This window comes from Apodemus sylvaticus, chromosome 21 (assembly GCF_947179515.1).
Source record: "Apodemus sylvaticus chromosome 21, mApoSyl1.1, whole genome shotgun sequence".
Classification (NCBI taxonomy): Eukaryota; Metazoa; Chordata; class Mammalia; order Rodentia; family Muridae; genus Apodemus; species Apodemus sylvaticus.
Window position 1 is genome coordinate 47,763,357 of NC_067492.1, and position 19,476 is coordinate 47,782,832.

General features: G+C 45.3%; 1 protein-coding gene across 1 annotated transcript in view; it reads right to left on the reverse strand.

Annotated features, from left to right (window-relative positions):
- Window positions 1–1,045: 1,045 nt before the first annotated feature.
- The window catches only part of Rnf150 (ring finger protein 150), a 215,968-nt gene continuing 197,537 nt past the window's right edge, over window positions 1,046–19,476 (reverse strand). The window contains exon 7 of the mRNA XM_052166303.1: window positions 1,046–8,308. Coding sequence (XP_052022263.1) covers window positions 8,190–8,308 — 119 coding nt within the window. The 3' untranslated portion in view covers window positions 1,046–8,189. The remainder of the gene's footprint in view (window positions 8,309–19,476) is intronic.

The window sequence follows — 19,476 nt, forward strand, 5'->3', positions numbered from 1 at the left end:
ATCATTTAGGAACTGTGGACTGTGAAAAAAGATTCAGTTCTTAAAGCAAGTGTCCTCTGAGTACAAGGACCTGGATATCAGGTCCCCCATAAGAAAAACATGTTAGATGTGGTAACCCAATAGCAAAATCCTAGCCCCAGGGAGATGGAAACTGGGGGATGTCTTGAGGTTCAAAGGCCAGGCAGCCTTCTGTACCTGGCTACTTTTGAACCAGTGAGAAACCCTATTTAAAAAAATACCTGTGTTTGACCTCTGGTCTATAGGTATGGTGTGCCTACACACACACACACACACACACAGTATAAATAGGTAATAAGCAGATGTTAATATTGTGGCTATCACAGACTACTTGAAAGACACTTCCCCCCCCCCCCCAGAGTGCAGCCATGATTAAAAATACAAACTGTGGGGGGTGGAAATGGAACTCTGAATAGCGCTTGGCACCCCCACCCGCTCCAACAGCGTCATCACTGAACTTGGCGAACATTCTTGTACAAAATGCTAAATCTTCTGAATTTTTATTTCATCAATTTATCTTTTATTTAGTGCATGTCTATGCCTGTGCATGCCTCTCTCTCTCTCTCTCTCTCTCTCTCTCTCTCTCTCTCTCTCTCTCTGTGTATGTGTGTGTCCATGTCCCACAGTATATTTGTAGGTGGTTCCTGCCAGTGTTTGTGCATGTGCCAAGGTGTGTTTGCAGGTGAGAGAAGAACTTACAGAATTTGGTTCCTTCCTTCCTTGGCTTCTGGCTTCAGTTTGAACGTGGTTCGTCAGGCCTGACAGCAAATGCCTTTAATGTCTGAGTCATCTCACCAGCCCAGGGTTCACCCTTTTAATCAGTTCACTTAGATGTGCAGAGCCCTAAGGAGGTCTAGCTCCTGCCACATGACCTACTTGAGAGAAATGACTCAGTTGTTATCACATTTTGGTCTTTTGCCATAATATAATTTAACAGTAAATATTGATGTTTTGATTAGTCACCGGGCCACCTTGGGCACTCGAGGAGAGGTGACGGAGTTAGGGGATATAGATGGCACAATGCGAAATCTGTTTCCATTTTATTAAAAAACAAAACAAAACAAATTTCCTGGAAGTCACAATCCTTGTGTTGAAATCTTTATGGTTTGATATATCTTTTGACTGTAGGTCAGAACACAGTTGCATTTATTTACATTATAGTCTTTAATATAATGAAAATAGTCATGTCTGATGAGTGTCTCCAGTTCTCATCCTTAACCATTTCATCACTAACCCAGGACCAGATAAACTGTGGATGTTCTCCGAGCATACCGAGAAGACAACAAAGCAAAATAAAATCTATTTCCTAACATAAGGTTGTTTCCTTTAAAGTCATAGGGCTTTTTCCTTCCAATTTTCTTTGTATTTAAAGTGATATAAAGTGCTTATAAAGAGTAGGGTAGGTGTCTTGGGTTGGGAGGAAGGAAAGAGACCCATACAAAAGCAAACCAACAAATTACACACGGAAAGTAACTACGCTGCCCTAACAAGGCTTGTAAATATTCAGGGGACTCTGCAGGGGAAGTGATGTCTTCACACTGTGTCTGTAGAATGCACAACCACCATATTTCAGCACACAAAGAGTTAACCAAACTTCAAGTCCAAAATTCCCCCATGCAAAAACCAACCAGAGACAGTTCTTGTGATTGGTGGATCAGAGGGCAGTGAGGTCAGGGTTGTCCTCACTGTCCTGTCCTGTCTCAGGCTACAAGGGAGATGGGCCAATCCTTCACTCCACCCACGGACCAGCCAAAGTGACATCATGGGCAAGCTCAAGGAAATACTGACTGTGGCATCACCTTTTTTACAACAGAAGCACATAATTCCCACTGGGGAGGAAAATTAAAGCCACTGGTTTTTCCCTTTGCTCCTGGGGTTGGTGATGCTGGAGGCTGACTTATGACATCATGTCTGATTATTCCAGACTTGCAGATCCATTCTTTGTAGATGTTTTTTAAAAAATCACAGATAATGTGTCACACAAAGAGAGTTAAAAAAAAATGCTGTCCTACCTCCTGTTTTTAAACAGATACTTGCGGTTTTGTCTGCAAGTTACAGAAAATGCATGCCACAGGTGACACATGTATTCCGGATATTCTGCAAATGAGAAAATTCTTCCTTCCACCCCAGGAGAGTTTTAAAGAATGGATGGAATGTAACTTCACAAATACAAAATTTATCTCAAGTTTTCTAAGCATAGCGGACATCCCTCTACAAAAATAACACTCCGTTCCCACCCTCTCCTGCCTTGGAATCTCTTCCTAATTATAAAATGGTACAATCATTTCCTATCAGTAAGCTGAAAGCAGGAACTAAGTTGATTCTGTACACATACAAAACGCTTTATTTCACACCATTTACATTCGCATGGAAGAAGGAGTCCTTTTATTGATCTCCCTTCTTGATTTCATGGGAGGAAATGCAGCTGAGACAAAGCCTCACAGACCAGTGCTGATAATGTACATTCCAGCTGGAGGCATCTTCTTAGACAGCAACAGAACACAGCAACACTTTAAAGCAGGCCTGCTTTGAGGTCTCCTACAGCTCTTTAGAGTTCATGACATTCTCTCCTCGTTTGATAAGTGCTGGCCAAATTCTTCACTATGGAAGGAATGGTACTGATGAAAAAGTAAGACCCTTTGTTTAGTGGAGACCCATTGCAAATTAATTTGCTAAAAGGATCATTCCAGCAGAGGGCGCTCTGCCCCTTGCAATAACATCCTACAGACGTAAGTACTCACAAGTTTTGACTGCTAAACCCATGCTCTGGCCTTCAACCACTCTGTCCCTAATAGGCGATGATTTGGTATTTACTTCAAAGAGCGGGATACACTACAGTGGGCTAGCTCTTACATGAAAATTCTTTGGCTATTTAAAAATCTTCACATTCTCAAAGAAAACTATTCTGAGTTTAATATGAGTGCTAGATTTGTCTGGAAGTTTTGAAGAAAAGGAGGTTAGACATGGAAGTTTAAAGATGGTGTGTCACTAAGGCCACGGTACATTATTTTAGATTTGTGGATTTAGCAAGGCCAACCAGCAGCCTAAAAAAAAAATCACAAAGCCCAAGAGATCCATCTTGACTTTTGTTTGTGAGAACATCAGGAGACAATTCAGCGAGCTCACAGAAGAACATGTGTCCATTTGGGTGTTGATCAGTCTTTGGTTTAGTTAGCACACACATTTTCTTGGCTTCCCCAAGGTTACTGCTAGCCAAAGGATGGCAAACCACAGAATTTCTACCCAGCAATGGCTCTGGGTCCCTCAGCTGTCTCTCCTGTCTCTGGAGATTTTCCCGTCTGCCTCTTTTTAGAAGTTTTACAAGAAGTGCACTCCCATATCATCATTATCCTCCATCAGCGAACATATATCAAGTGGCTAAGGAGCAAACGGCTCTGCAGTGAGGGTAGGCATCTGCAGTGCCACCAGGCTAGAGGATCTGGGCACGGAGGTTCATGAAAAGGCCACTTGATTATGAAGGACATGGGACAAGGAGAGAGTGAGTGAGCAAGACAGGCTCTCACAGAACAATGAACTGATTAAACCAATTAAAGCCCACATCTGGGATCCACATTCACTTCATTAGCCATGGGATGATAACATCATGCCACCAAAAAGCTCACAGTGGAGTAAGATAGTTCCCTATCTGCGAGACTTTAACCACTACTGTTCTTCCTGTGAAAGGCCTGGTATTGGGCGCTAAGTGGGAGAGAGATGAACTACATTGCTAGGTAAGAAACTAAGACCAGTGTAAACTTATTTTTTGGGCTATTCCAATCTTCTTTACATCAAGAACATTTTAACTCGTGACTATTGAATCCCTTAAACACCTGCTCTCTCTGGGACCCATTGATAAGAATGCTCTGGGGGCTGGAGAGATGGCTCAGTGGTTAGAGCACCGACTGCTCTTCCAGAGGTCATGAGTTCAATTCTCAGCAACCACGTGGTGGCTTACAACCGTCTGTAATGAGATCTGATGCCCTCTTCTGACTTGCAGGTGTACATGCAGATAGAGCAAAAATGCTACAGGACATCACCTCCCTGGCCTCTGTACTGCAGAAGACTGGACCTTCTCTTTGTAGAGAGTGCGATGTCCTTTCCTAAAAATTTTGGAAGTTATTTGGTAATTTTCATGGTGTTCAGCCAAGGATATGCATTCAGTGGACAAGTACATGCCACTAAGTTCTTATGCTCTGCAGTTCATTCCAGCACCAGCTAAGCTTACACCAAGAACCTCAGGCAGACTGATATCCTTTTTGGGTTCTGGAAGTGTGGTAGTCCCAGGGACGTCTGGGCTGTAAAGGAAATGGCTACTGGGCACAGCCATTCTTAACAGGCTAGACCCTTGAATACCCACAGATGAAAATATCAAAGCAACAACAACAACAATAGCCGCAACTAATCTCTGGAGAGAGACTTGCTTCCATAGCCAGGATGTCACTGACAATGTTGAGCTAGCTAGGTGCCTCTGTGACTGCTCCCCACCCCACCCCTGCCTCCACTCAGTGTTTCTCTATGTGGCTGTCCTGGAACTTGCTTCATAGACCAGGCTGGCCTCAAACACACTGAGATCCACCCGCTTCAATGCTGGAGGCATTCTGAAAGTGCCTTGAGGGAGCTCAAGGGCTCCAGTCCTCTCTCAGCCTTGGACAGAGCTGAACGGAAGCTGCACTGTTCACCACATAGAGACAGATGACCACAAGCCTCAGAGAGCCTCTCTCGACAGGCCCACACGGATCGTGTATGTGTGTGTGTGTGTGTCTCAGCCTGTGCTTCCCTACGCCTTTCCCATCTCTGAGTTCTGCTGCTCTAGAACTGGGCAGCCCCAGGGAGGAAGAACTAGGGGTTGAGGTAAATTCTCTTTGGCTAAATGTCACACATGAATCTCAGGATTAATCATAGAAGTGAGATGTGTAAGTCTCACACATGAATCTCAGGGTTTGTCATAAAAGTGAGGGCGGAATTTTATTTGAGCACCAGATCAACGTGGTTGGCCGTCTTGTTGCTTTTTAACAAACAACTGGTCAGAGAAGTCACAGTTGCTGAGGACAGTCGACACCATGCTTAGGAAGGTAACAAAGGCCATTTGAGCCGCCATTAATTATGAACTAAGAACATCCCTGGCTGTCTCCTTAGGTAACTTGGCTAAAGTCTGGTTTTCTTTTGGGGGGGGGAAAACTGAGGTAATCTTATCCTCTTTCTTCTGTCAGAGTCAGGAGCACTTGTAAGGATTCTGGAACATTTCTTGGACTGTGCCGTCTGACTGGTGGCCACTAGGCACATGTGGCTATGGGAAGCTTTAACTGTGGCTACTAAAAATGAAGATGTGCTGAGGATGTAAATGACATAGCAGATTTAGAATAGGTAAAAAAAAAAAGTAGAGAAAATGTTTCCCTAACACTTTCTACATCATTTGCATATCAAGACAATAATATTAGGTTAAACTATTAAATTATTTTCACCTGTTCCTTTTTTGCTTTTTAAAATGTGGCTAATGGGAGTTAAAAAATGTATGTGACTTGCACTATATTTCTGTTGGGCAGAGTCAGCGCTCAGAAAAATACCTGCCTGTAAATGCATATCCAGTGTGCATTCCTGGGCTGCACAGCCATGTGTGGCTTCCTGGGTCCTCAGGTCAGGGTCTCCTCATTGTGGAAGCAGCAAAGTCTATAGTAAGGACTTCTCCAGTTTATGTCAAGAGGAGAACTATCTCGTTAATCTTTCCCTTGCCATGAAGAGTTTCCCTTCAAAACTCTTTGGTAAACAGAAACTGTGAAAGGCTCAGGGAATTTGCCACAGGATCTCCTTGGAGTCAGATGCACAGGCTGGATCTCTTGGGCCCTTTACCGCTCATTTAGCATCCTGTAGAGAGGGTATCAGGTCAAGAGCTTGCTTATGTAATCAGCATTTATCTGATCACTGGCAAGAAAACCCCCACCAGATCTTTTCCTGTCTGGTCATGCAATGTAATTTTGTATAATTTCTCTTTTTGTTGAATCACCCTAATGGCATTAGACGAAATATCAAAATTTCCCCTGTGACACAGCTATTTTACAACACAGATTCCCCTGGAGAAGTGCCATTGTGTGATCGGAGACAGGGGACAGTGAGACTTATCTTCACTGAGAGTCATCTCAAACTTCATTTGAGAGAATCTGGTTTAGCACGCACTTGCTTCATCACTGGGAAGCATCTCAGTCCTTGGAGGCTGGCATTAACTATGGGATGTGCCGGACCTTAGACACAGGCGAGTTTTCTGTTGCTTACTATCATTTTCCTTGCCTTGCTCTCTACTCATGTGCCATTGACTTGGAACGCATGAAAAGTAGAAGGTAAGAAAGAGAGAGAAAGAAAGGAAGGAAGGAAGGAAGGAAGGAAGGAAGGAAGGAAGGAAGGAAGAAATGGAGAGAGAAAGAGAGAGACAGAATGAAAGAAAGAAAGAAAGAAAGAAAGAAAGAAAGAAAGAACGAAAGAAAGAAAGAAAGAAAGAAAGAAAGAAAGAAAGAAAGAAAGAAAGAAAGAAAAGAGCAGTGGAATGCCATTGCCTTGGACTCAAAATTCTGGTGGGCAGCATGGATTTACAGCCCAACAAGCGCTGTTTGAAAGATATTAGTGTAATGAGGTGGAAACGCCCAAATCAAAGACATAAATACAGCTCAGTGGGAAGAGCTTGCTTTCCTGGTTAATCCCTACTCTGTATGACCTTGCCAACTGCTAGCAATGAGAAGGAGGAGGAGGAGGAGGAAGAGATACTTCTGATTGTCCGGAGGGACACAGGAGGGCACCTCTGCCTCTGGAATTGCTACATGTATCACAATACTGTCCACTTGAAAGACAGCACACTTCTGTTATTGTTTCAGACAAAAAGAGAATAAAATCATAAGCCACTTTATAGTACAGTGGGGCTTGATAGTCATTTGTTACTTTTTTCTTTTAATCTTATTTGATTCTCACAATCAGAAGAAACTCAACTTAGCAATTTCCCATGATGCACATTTTGATTCAGACTTCATCAGATCATAACTCATTCTCCTCTTGATACCTGGATGCTCTCGGGAAGACCTGAAATGCAAACTGTTAAGGACTTATGTAGATATTTTCATGTAGGCTGGTGAGGGTTAACAGGACAGTTCCTGAAATAAGCTTACATCTGGATGACCGTGACTTAAAAAAATGATTGCATCTTTTCTATTCCTTGTACCCATGGAATTCATTTATGAAGGGGATAAACTGCTAAGGCCTTGGGGAAAATCAGAGAGTCAGGAATCTTCCCTACCCTGGGAAGATGGGGCATTAGGGGATTTTGTTTTTGTTTTTTGTTTTTTGTTTTTTGAAACTAGCTTATAGTTCCACATACTCTGAACCTTGCCATGGTGTCCTTTGGGGAAATTCTGAATTTTAGACTAAGACGCTCAAATCAGAGGACCTGAATTCCTCCCTGACAGTTCTCTCTGGCCAAGATGGCCCCTGACCAAGCATGGCAAGTGGGAGCCTATGTGGTGGAGCTGAAAATAAAGTAACGGGCTCGGCAGATCCGGAACTCAGTGCTGCTGTCCAGCAGCTGGGCTCACCAAGACCCGCTTAGAGGACGGGTTTAGACGCTTGATAAAATGTGGCCTCCCACCGTTTCAGGCTGCTGAGGCAATCCTCAAATTCATACCCACGCCATACTGATAGCTTACGACTATGAATCTCAAGACGTGGTACAAACCAATCACAGGAGCAGCAACCAAACTTCTAAACAGACCTCTGTACACGGGCTGGAGTGAATCAAAGGGAAAACCGAGGGACTGATGTAAACTACACATCAACTTTAAAAAGAAATTGCCAAGGGAATGGAACCATCTTTTCCAAACAGGAGCAAGAAGAGGGAGGGGCTGGAGTGATGATACCGCGACGGTCTCCCTCCAATCTGCCGCGTCTGCCGCGTCTGCACAGACACCAAGGCATCCGGCTTTCAACTTCCACATCGAGGCCACAGGCTGTTGCAGAGATGGGAACCCACGTCCTGACTCGGGAGACTTTGGCTATTGCTTTCATTCCTGCCCTTGAACAGAGTGCCCTGGGGTTGCCATGGTGATCTGAAGGCTGTGTATCCAGTTCAGTCTTCGGAGCGTACTTCCTTCCTGTCCCCCTGGTTCCTATGTCTTCTTTTGTCCGTTTCTACCATCTCAAGATTTCACCTCCTCGCAGTCTTGGTCAGTGGAAAGTTCTACGTCAGACAGGCCCACCTCCAGTGCCATGATTAAGGAGATGTCAGAATCACTGCTCACTGCTGGCTCTTGATCACCTGGAGGGGGACAAAGCAAAGTTTCCGGTCAGCATCAGGCTATGTCCTTGGATGCTTCCTTTTTGGTATTATTGTTCCTAGAAGTTTTTCTCTTCTTAAGATCTAGTTTGGGGCTAGAGCGATGATAGCTCAGTCGTAAAGAGCACTGGCTGCTCTTCCAGAGGACCTGGGTTCAATTCCCAGCAACCACACGGTGGCTCACAACCATCTGTAATGGGATCCGATGCCCTCTTGTGGTGTCTTTGAAGAGAGCAACAGTGCGCTCATACATAAAATTAAATAAATCTTGGGCTGGAGAGTTGGCTCAGTGGTAAAGAGCACTGACTGCTCTTCCAGAGGTCCTGAGTTCAATTCCCAGCAACCACATGGTGGCTCACAACCATCCGTAATGGGATCCAATGTCCTCTTCTGGTGTGTCTGAAGACAGCTACAGTGTACTTACACATAATAAATAAGTCTTAAAAAAATAAAAAAAGAAAGAGAGTAGTCAGCACTTAAAAAAAGAACAAGGGAAAAAAAGATCTAGTTCTTCTTCTTTTAAATTAAGCATCTGGTGTAGATTGTCACGTGAGACTGCATGTGTGTGTGTGTGTGTGTGTGTGCACATGAGTGCAGGTGCCTGTGGAGGCATTGGAGGCCCTGGAGTGTCAAGCGGTTGTGAGCTGCCCACTTTACATGCTGGGAACTGAACTTGTGTCCTCTGGAAGAGCAGTATGCAGTTTTAAACACTGAGTCATATCTCCATCCCATCTACTAGCATTTCTTGAAAAGTCTTACAAAAAAATTGGCTGTTCTGTAAAGACTCTAATTCAAATCTCAAAACAGAGCCCCCAAACAGAGCCCCAGATAAATTCTAAGTGGGTTAGACATTTAAATGTGAGCCTTCGTGGTAGGAAACCAATGGAGGCTGGCTATGGCGGTGGACGCTTGTGAAGTCAGCGCCTGGGAGGTGGAGGCGGGAAGACTGAGTCTGAGGTCAGTCTGAGCTGCACGGTGAGGCCATGTCTCAAAAGAGGAAATCCAAAATGGTAAGAACCCAACAGTCCCGTGGTGCTAATGCTGTCTGCCAGCTCGGCAGGACCCAGAATCACCTAAGAGACAAACCCTGTGCATGTCTGGATGGGAGCATGTGAAGAGACAGAGTGAATGTGGGTGACAACCTTTTCACTGGCTGGGTCTGGACCGAATGAAGAGGAGAATGTGACCTAAGCACCAGCGTTCATCTCTCTCTGCTTCCTAACTTCAGACCCAATGCGAGTAGTGGCCTCAAACTCCTTCTGCATAGCTTTCTTGCCATGGTGACTGTATGGCAAACTGTGGCCCAAGTAAGCCTGCCTGCCTGCCTTCCTTCCTTCCTTCCTGCCTTCCTTCCTTCCTTCCTTCCTCCTTCCTTCCTCCTTCCTTCCTTCTTTCCTTCCTTCCTCCTTCCTTCCTTCTTTCCTCCCTTCCTTCCTCCTTCCTTCCTTCTTTCCTTCCTTCTTTCCTTCCTTTCTGAGATTTTTTGATCAGATACTTGATCTCAGCAATGAAAAAATAACCAATACAACACCTCAACAAAACCAATACCAACAGCAAAAGCAAACAGAGTAAGTAAGAGAATACATTGTCTTAATTGTGATAATCAGTTTTAATTGTCTCCTTGACACAACCAGCAACCTGTTGGGAAGAGAGTCTCGGTGAGGGACTGTCTGCATCATCTTGGCCCATGGCTGTCTTTGAGAGATTATCTTGACTAAGTTAATTGTTAGTGGCGGTGGGAAGGCTTGTCCACCATGGGTAAAGCTGGGAATCCTAGACTGTGTAGGAGTGGGGGAAGTGGAATGAAAACAAGCAGGAGTCCCTGCTTTGCTCTTGACAACGGATACACTCAGCTGCTTCCTGTTCCTGCTATCGTGATTTCACCGCAATGACAGACTGTAACCAGGACTTCCAAGCTGAGCGAAACAGTTCTCCCCCAAGCTGCTTTTGTCACTATATTTTATCAAGGAAACAGAAAAAAGGGACAAGGACGAAGTGTATTTCTTAGTTGCAAAATGTGTATCTAAGTGGGCAAGAAAAGTAATCAAGTAATACATGAAACTGAGCATAAATGTTAGAAAATGATAAAATTACAAATTAATGTTGATGGCATATATTAGATGGGGGGAACTTTTAAACACCGCACAGAGAGATATATTGTTGGGTGTACGAATACACGCACACTGTGTGTGTACATGTGGAGGTGAGAGGTTAGTGTCAGGTTATTTGACACAGGATCTTAGGAGTTTGCTGCTTAGGAGAGAGTGGCTGGACAGCAGGCTCCAGGCGTCCTGTCTCTGGCCCCTGCACCCCTCCCCTATGTTGAGGTTGTAAGTGTAGCCCACTGTACACGGCCTCTAGATAGAAATGGCTGAGGGTGAAACCTAGTTTCCTAGGATTGCAGGATCCTCAGACTCAGGACTGAGTTCTTATCACAACAGAAGCCTTTACGTCATTAAGAAGGATAAGCAATGAACAGGCACAGAAGAACATAATACAGATACGTTAGAGGTAGAAGTAAAATTGAAGTGTTCCCTTTTGCAAGTGTAACTTCCTTTTTTGCAAATGTAATCATTACTTTTTAAAAAACGATAAGGTTGCAGTTAAAAGTATACTTAGATGGGCTTGTTGAAGCACTGCGAACAGAAATGTAAATCTTTTCAGTCTTTTAAAAATGATTAAAAAAGAATCTTTTTAATTTGAGGCACACTACTTGTGCGTCGTGGACATGACACATGATGGTAATCTAATACTTGTATGTAGTGCATGATAATCAAAGGTAATAAATGTTACCATGTCTTCAAACGTTATCATTTTTATACCTGGAGATTTTTATTACTTTACTCATTTCGTAATATATCACATATTGTTTTAACCAACACTTATCCCCGTCTATTTTAAGAAACCTAGAACTAATTTCTCCACTGTGACTACAGAGCCCTTGTTAAAATCCCTTCCATCTCCTCTCCTCCTACCCTTCCCAGCCTCCAGAGACCATTATTCCACTTGGGTCTTCCATTAGAGTTATAAAATTTTTACCTGATAATTTTATTTCCAGAATGCCCTAAGAAGCAATAATTATAAGTGCAAAAATATTCACTTAACCATTATTTGTGGTATCATAACTTAGCAAGTAACAAAGCCCAATAACAGAAAATAACTCAAAAATGTCACTTTTAAAGGATGATGTTTTTATAACCACCTGAGTGAAGTTTCCCAAGAGTTCAGAGTTACATAAATAGACACTCAATGACATTTTCAGCATAACAATATGCCAGAAATGAGTTCAGAAGAACTCAAAGCTTGCTTGCTGCAAGGCTGATGTGAGACTGTTGTTATAATGGGAAGCATGGAACTAAAAAGGCTAACAGGAGGAGGAAGGGGAGGGGAGGAGGACTAGGAGGAGGAGAAGGGGAGGAAGAGGATTAGGAGGAGGAGGGGGGAGGGGAAGGGGAGGAAGAGGCAACCATGCTTAGGGGACTTTCTTTTTTCCTTCCTCCTTCTCTCCTTTCCTCCCTTCCTCTCTCCCTCCTTCCCCCTTCTTTCCTTCCTTCCTTTTCCGCTTCCTCCCTCTCCCTGCCCCTCTCTTTCTTTGAGACAAGGTCTCTGTAGCTTAAGTTGACCCAGATTTAGGATTCATACTAATATTTATATTGATATTCCTTTTAAGATATATTTTTTGTTTGTGTTTCCAAGCAGGGTTTCTCTGTATAGCCCTGGATGGAACTCACTCTGCAGACCAGGCTGGCCTTGAACTCAATAGATTTGCCCACCTCTGCTTCCTGAGTGCTGGATTAAAGGTGTGTGTATTCTTTTTCCTTTTTCTTTTTTTCTGGATCTATTTCCAAATACTCTAGCATGAGTACTACTCCCGAATCCCTTCAAGATGTATTCATTGAGTCTCTGCTATGAGCTAGCATTTGTGTACTGCTATGCATGCCAATTCAATGCAGAGCTTCAGGGAGCTTACTGTCCAGCAGAATATTGGCTCTGTTGGAAGATGGATCAGGTGGAGGAGGAGCAGGGGAGGGGGCTATGGAGTTGTATTCTGGGTCCATAGGGTGCCGTAGGGTGCTATGTTAAAACTGAGTCCGAAGGATAATATGGACTTTAGCCAGAGGAGTAACATAGAATAATCTTTGAAGTAGTCGTCGCAGTGTATGCGGTTGCCAGTGATGCGGGCTGTTGTGGGCAGTCGGATATCAGACACTATTCAAATATGACTGGAATGCACGCCCAAGCTAGGGAGCAGGCTGGGGGAGGCTCAGGACCTGCTGTAATCCAGAAAGTCTCATGCTTTCTGTCACTCTGCTGAAGAACCATACAATTAAAAGACCAGTAAAGATGTCTATGAAATAAAGCCTCATGATGGCTATAACACTCTAGCTCTGGCCGTTGCTGATGCTATCTGCCATGTTGAGGACAGTTCAGGAAAATATATGCATTTAATAAAGAGCAGTGAATTGCTAAGATATTTTAAAAAGGAGAGAGACAGCAGAGCTGCGCCCTGAAGGACCAGTCTTAGAGAAATGAACGGATCATCCCGTGGAAGACTGAGCTTTGACATGTCTCAGATGCTAGCTCACAACTCCCACGGGACTGCTGGAAAATACGAGTATTTAGTATTTGAGGATGGTAGTGGTCACCGAATTCTTTATCAAACTGTCCATTCAACATGGATGGAGTGAAGCTGGGTATTTGCCTCACACTTCACAACTTCACTCCCTTGCCCGCTGGGCACTGACATGCGTCTCCTTCCACACCTAATTCCTCTGCTCTAGAGCCACGTGCCCTGCCTTCCTGACTGGGGAGACCGCGGAGGGCAGGGACTCACAGGTGCAAACTGGGATGAGCCTTCTTTGGGGGGTGCTCCACCCCAGTTGTGCTCCCCATGCCTCTGCAGCCACTGTGTGAAGGAGCTTTTGTTTCTACCACGGGGAGGCCGAGGCTGAGGCCGCGCAGGCACAGCAGCAGGCACAGCGGCAGGCACAGCGGCAGGCACAGTGGCAGGCACAGTTCTGTCTCCGAGCTGCTCCGGCCCTCAGTGCTTGCTCTCTTTGCCCACTGCCTCAGGCTTTGCCTCTGTCTCTTCTCTCCTTTACTTCATACCCGATTCCGTATTTAATTTAAAAAGCCTTTGTCGTGGTTTTAGGAGAGATTGGAAATAGCTTCCCGTGTTTAGTCTATCCCTCTTACCCAGTGCTTTCATTACACACAGCGACAAGGAGACAAACATCTAAACGACACTGATGACACTGATGGTGTTGGCATCAGCCTGTGATCTCAGCAGTGGAGCGGTGGCAACACGACAATCAGGAGTTCAAGGTTATCGGTGGCTACATCGTGAGCTTGAGGCAGGCCTGGGTTACAGGAGACCCTAGGTCAAAATTGTCTGTCTTTCTGTCTGTCTGTCTGTCTGTGTATCTATCTCTAAGATTTGAAAATCTTGGTTCCTTTAAATAGTATTCTAGTCTAACTATTACCAATTACTTGTGCTACTTTGTTTAAGTCACCGTCATTCTCCAGAATTAATGTTTAATTGACCATTAAATAAAAATTTGGGCTGAATATATAGTCAATCCAGTCCTGAATTTCATACACTGTGGACTCTCAATGAGTAGTTAGTAGTAGAATTACTGCTGAGAAGGAAGCAAGTTAAACTGTTACATATCTTCTTAACCTTTCTAATGACCTTTATTTTCCTCACTATCAAAGCTTATTGTGTAACTGGGAAACGTGCATGAATGGAGAAATCAGTTTCATCAGAGATAAAAGTTCAGAAGCAGACAGTGACTGTGCACCCTTGTCATTCCAGGACCGGGGAGTCTGCAAAGAAAGGTCTAGAATCTGAGGCCAGCCTGAGCTACTTTGTATCCAAACCACCTAAACAATAGCAACAAAAGAGGAACTATACAAGGAATTGTATCCCACACCCACCCCTCCCTCCTCTCCCTCCCTCCATCTCTTTCCCTCCTCCCTCTTCCTCTCCCTCCCTCCTATCCTTCCCTTCCTCCCTTCCCTCCCTCCCTCCTCCCCTTTCACCCTCCTTTTCTTCCTCCTCCCTCTCTTCCTCCCTCCCTTCCTCCCTCCTTCTATTTTGAGTTTGAGCATCCCTCAAAGGCTCAGGCCTTAGAGGCCTGATCCTCACCTTGGCCTTGCTGGAAGGTGGTTGAAACCTTTGAAAGGAGCGTCAAGTGGGGCTGTTAGGCCTACGGGGCGCACCCTTGAAGCAGACTCTGCTTCCGCAGCTCCTTCCCTTTGCCTCCACGCCTCCTCTGTTACACTCAGACTCCCGTGTCACACCGTGTCACACCGTGCTGCGACAGGGCCAGAGCAATAGGGTCAAGCAGTCATGGTCACCAAACCCTCCACATTAGGAGCCAATATAAGCCTTTTCTCTTTCTGAAGTCAGTTTATCTCAGACATTTGTTACAGTTATGGTAATATACAATCAGCAGCTCTCCCCATCCCACTCCACACTTCCTTCTTTTTAAAAATAAAATGTTTTTTTATTTTTGACAGGATTTCTCTACTTAGCCTAGGCTGGTCTTGACTCAGGATTTCCCTCTAAGGTAGCAAGGATTCTGGGCAACACACCAGACTCTTAGGATCTCTATTCTTGATGGTGATTGGTCAATTCAGCCCACATGTCTAGTTTTTCAACTCACAATTCCATGGCAAATCAACCAAACAATTTATTATCATAAATTGGTTTCATGATTTTTCTATGACTCTAGCCCAAAAGAAAGGACCAACTTACTACAGTGCTACAAAGTCAGATCTCACCCACCCAGAGACAGAGTTCATCCATCCGGAGACAGAGATCACCCACCCAGAGACAGAGATCACCCACCCAGGGACAGAGATCACCCACCCAGGGACAGAGATCACCCACCCAGAGACAGATCTCACCCACCCAGAGACAGAGCTCACCCACCCAGAGACAGAGCTCACCTACCCAGAGACAGAGATCACCCACCCAGAGACAGAGATCACCCACCCAGAGACAGAGATCACCCACCCAGAGACAGAGCTCACCCACCCAGAGACAGATCTCACCCACCCAGAGACAGAGATCACCCACCCAGAGACAGAGATCACCCACCCAGAGACAGAGCTCACCCACCCAGGGACAGAGCTCACCCACCCAGAGGCAGAGCTCACCCACCCAGAGGCAGAGCTCACCCACCCAGGGACAGAGCTCACCCACCCAGAGGCAGAGCTCACCCACCCAGGGACAGAGCTCACCCACCCAGGGACAGAGCTCACCCACCCAGGGACAGAGCTCACCCACCCAGAGGCAGAGCTCACCCACCCAGAGGCAGAGCTCACCCACCCAGGGACAGAGCTCACCCACCCAGAGGCATATCTCACCCACTCAGAGGCAGAGCTCACCCACCCAGAGATGGAGATCACCCACCCAGAGGCAGAGCTCACCCACCCAGAGACAGAGCTCACCCACCCAGAGACGGAGATCACCCACTCAGAGGCAGAGCTCACCCACCCAGAGATGGAGATCACCCACCCAGAGGCAGAGCTCACCCACCCAGAGACAGAGCTCACCCACCCAGAGACGGAGATCACCCACCCAGGGACAGAGCTCACCCACCCAGGTACTGAGGCAGTTTTACTCCATCCTCTGCAGCCACAAGCACCCCGGATGTCACGGCTTCAAACACACAGAAGTGTTTTCTAAATTGGAATGCGTGAACTAGATCTTTTATAAGCCTTGGGGGGTCACAGGGGGTGCTGCACTTACGGGCTGCCAGATCAGTGGAGATTAAATACTGTCCTTAGCTCAAGGTAAAGGTGGTAAGAAATCAACAAGGGGCATCATTTTCTACTAAAATTTTCTTTAAAAAAGAGCTGAAGATTTTGGAAATCATTCTTTAGTATTTCTTATGTTTTAAGTTGAACTTAACAATTGAGGATACACAGCTATCCATAGCACAAACATGTACTGACTTTTTCCTTTGCAGAAAGTCCACAAAACTAATGTAGAATATAACCTATTTCATACAAACCTCGGATGACTCTGTCCTTTTCACTTTATAGATGAAAAATACTTCAAATCTGCACGGCACAGAATTATACACATCTTCTAAAGATATGGAGGGATTTTAAGCAAGGAATAACATAATCCATTTAATATTTTAAGAACTCACTTTTGCTGTTAACTAAAGGCAGAAAGAATCTGCTTAGGAGCGTATTGCAGAAAAGCCAAGGAAGGCGCTGTGTACCCATGAGATAGAGGAAAGGAGAAAACCGATTTGCCAGGAAGGGTTAGCAGAGAAGTGATGGTCTGGAATCTCTTGAGAGATGAGATGTGTTGAGCATGGAAGGGGACAGGCTCAGAACATGGAGAGTTTGGCTTTGAGCACGCTGTGGGAGAGGCGTGTGGGGCCTTCCAGGGAGATGTGGCAGTGGTGTGCATGTAAACACTGCATGGCTTACAGAAGTCCTGGCTTGTACTGAGGTTATGGCAACACAACACTTAAGAGTGTCTAGAAAGAGACAGATTGGGACGATCTCCCAGGAGCCCTAAAATCTCAGCATGTGTCCCTGGATGGCCTGAAAGTCCCAGGAAGGTGCCTGTCTTCATCTCCTGATATCTGAAATTACAGATGTGTACCAATAGTCCTGGATACCATTTTGGTTTTTGATGCTAAAACCAAATCCTTAAAAGGTTAAAAATGCCCTATAATGCGTGGCAGTTCTGGTTGGAGCAGGAATTGATGGTCACTTTCTGTCTCCAGAATGTGCTTATCTTGAGGGTTAGTGGAATTGTAGGGGGCTTGAGAATTAAAAATTAGCCTCCCACGTTTGTGATTATACACGCAGAGGCCTTCCTTCCTGTGGTCATTCACCAGGTCGCTGAAGAGCCACAGACAAGATTCAGTCAAGCGAGTCACTCTGCTTCCTGGTACCTCAGAGAACATAGAACTGCCAACAGCTGTCATTGTCTTTTGGAAATTATGTTTATGTGTATATGTGTGTGCTTGAGTGTACATTGTGTGTGTGTGTGTGTGTGTGCGCGGGCGCACGCGTGCAGTACCTATAGAGGTCAGAAGACTTCCCCAAGAATTGGCTGTTGTGAGCTGCCTAATGGGGGTGCTGGGAACCAAAGCCCATCCCTCTGGAAGAGTAGCAGGTTTTCTTGTGTGCAGGAGCCATCTCTCCAGCCCCGTGATTTCAGGTTTATTTACTTTATTTATATGACTGCACTGTAGCTGTAAGGAGATGGGACTGGAAGCCCCAGGGGTCCCGACTCTGCAGCAGCTGGGTGTCCACACGCCGGGGCCTGCTTTGCAGTGCATTATTTCCCTCATGTACTTGGAAAACAAGGTTTTAAAGAATAAATGACATCTGTCCACTGCTGGTGATGCTTATCTTCTGGAATCTAGAATAAGTTTCCAATCAACCCTGCACTGTACAAGAATATGGTACAAGAATACCATAGATGGAACGGTTCACCCAGAAGGGCCGAATTACAATGCTGCCCTCCTTTCAAAACGCCTCCCAGTGTGGATGCTCCTTCAGGCAATGGGGGTGCGGTGGGGTGGGTGGGGGGCACATGCCCGAGTGTGCGTGCATGCATGTGTGTGTGTAATTCATGCTCTCTCTCTCTCTCTCTCTCTCTCTGATGTATGTGTTTACACATGTGTGTTGTTATGTTTTGGCTGAGGTCAGATGTTGACGTCACCTTATTTTGGAGATGGGCTGTCTCTCAGGAAACCTGGAAATCACTGTTTCATCTGGATCCACCTCTCTTTGACCCCTGTGCTGAGGTTGCAGGCATTTGCCACCACACCTGGCTTTTTACTAGGTGCTAGGGATCCAGACAGCTCCCACCCAGCCACCTCCCCAGTCCTCTCTGCCAAATGTTAGTGGGAAAGTCAACTGGACTTTAAATGCAGAGTGTCTGTTACACGGAAGTGTGTGCCATTGCACCCTTTGGCTTAAATTCACTTTAAGGATTTCTCCAAGTAGCTTTTGTTTTCTGTGTGACAGTTCTCTCAGAGGCTATGCCACAGCCTGACTCATCATGCCTAGTACGTACCGGTTTCATCTTGTGTGTCAGGGAAGCACACACAATGATGTGTGCACATGGGAAGCAGCGAGGGATGCATACATGTTCTGTCTATTGCCTTTGCGCTGATAGAGGAGTTGTATCTCCCCAGGAGTGAATCATATGTTATGAATGAAGCCAAGTCATCTGACTTCAGGTACCTATGGGTAGGGATGGGGCTGCACTCCAGCCAGTGCTGTTGACGACAGTGCCACTTCGAGTGGCAGAGCTTCTGCATGGATTATATATCTGGCCAACTTGTTTTCCCAGCAATGCTGCACGGTCACTGGGAGCCACACGTTCCATCCAGGCTTATAGTGTAAAACCTATACTATAGACCCTAGTGTAAATTGGGTCTAACTTTATTCAGATATAACTGAAAATCTCACCTTCTGAATTCCTGTTGCAGGGTTCTGAGGATGCACAAAATGAGCCCCAGTGAGAGACCTTCCTAGTGTTCAGACAGGCAGGCTTCATGCGGAGTTTCTGCTCGGGCTGAAGCAGCTGAGGCTGGATTCCCTGAAGCTTGTATGTTAACTTAGATCACGTGGGCCAGGCTTTGGCCTTGCTCTAACCCTCCCACACTGGTTTTCATTCTCTGTGAACTGACTAGCAGGAGAAAGAGTTCCTCCTTTTGGTAACTTAATCACGGTGTCTTTGCCATGTGACAGAAGGACAGGTATAATTATCGTTTCTTCAGGTTCTTGTTAGTCTTTGACAGGGCACAGAGTGAAATTTAGTGAACGTTTCTGTTGTCAGGAGCTACTTCACAATCCCCGGCTAGTTATCAACCACAGAGGGACACCGTGAGCATTCAGTGCCAAGCATTTGGTGGATGGACACTTCTCAGGACACGTGAACATGATGGGGGCAAAAAGTGTGAGAAAGTTAAAGCTGTCAGAGGCGGCAGACTCATGGGCAGAACGATGTGGATTTATTTTGCATCTATATAATAATGTCTACAGAACTCATTTGTCCAGCCATTAATATACTTAATTACCCACACATTCAACAGGCATTTGTTGACTGTCACTAGGCATATAACACTTGCGGTGACTGTGTGGAGGATATAAATTTGGCC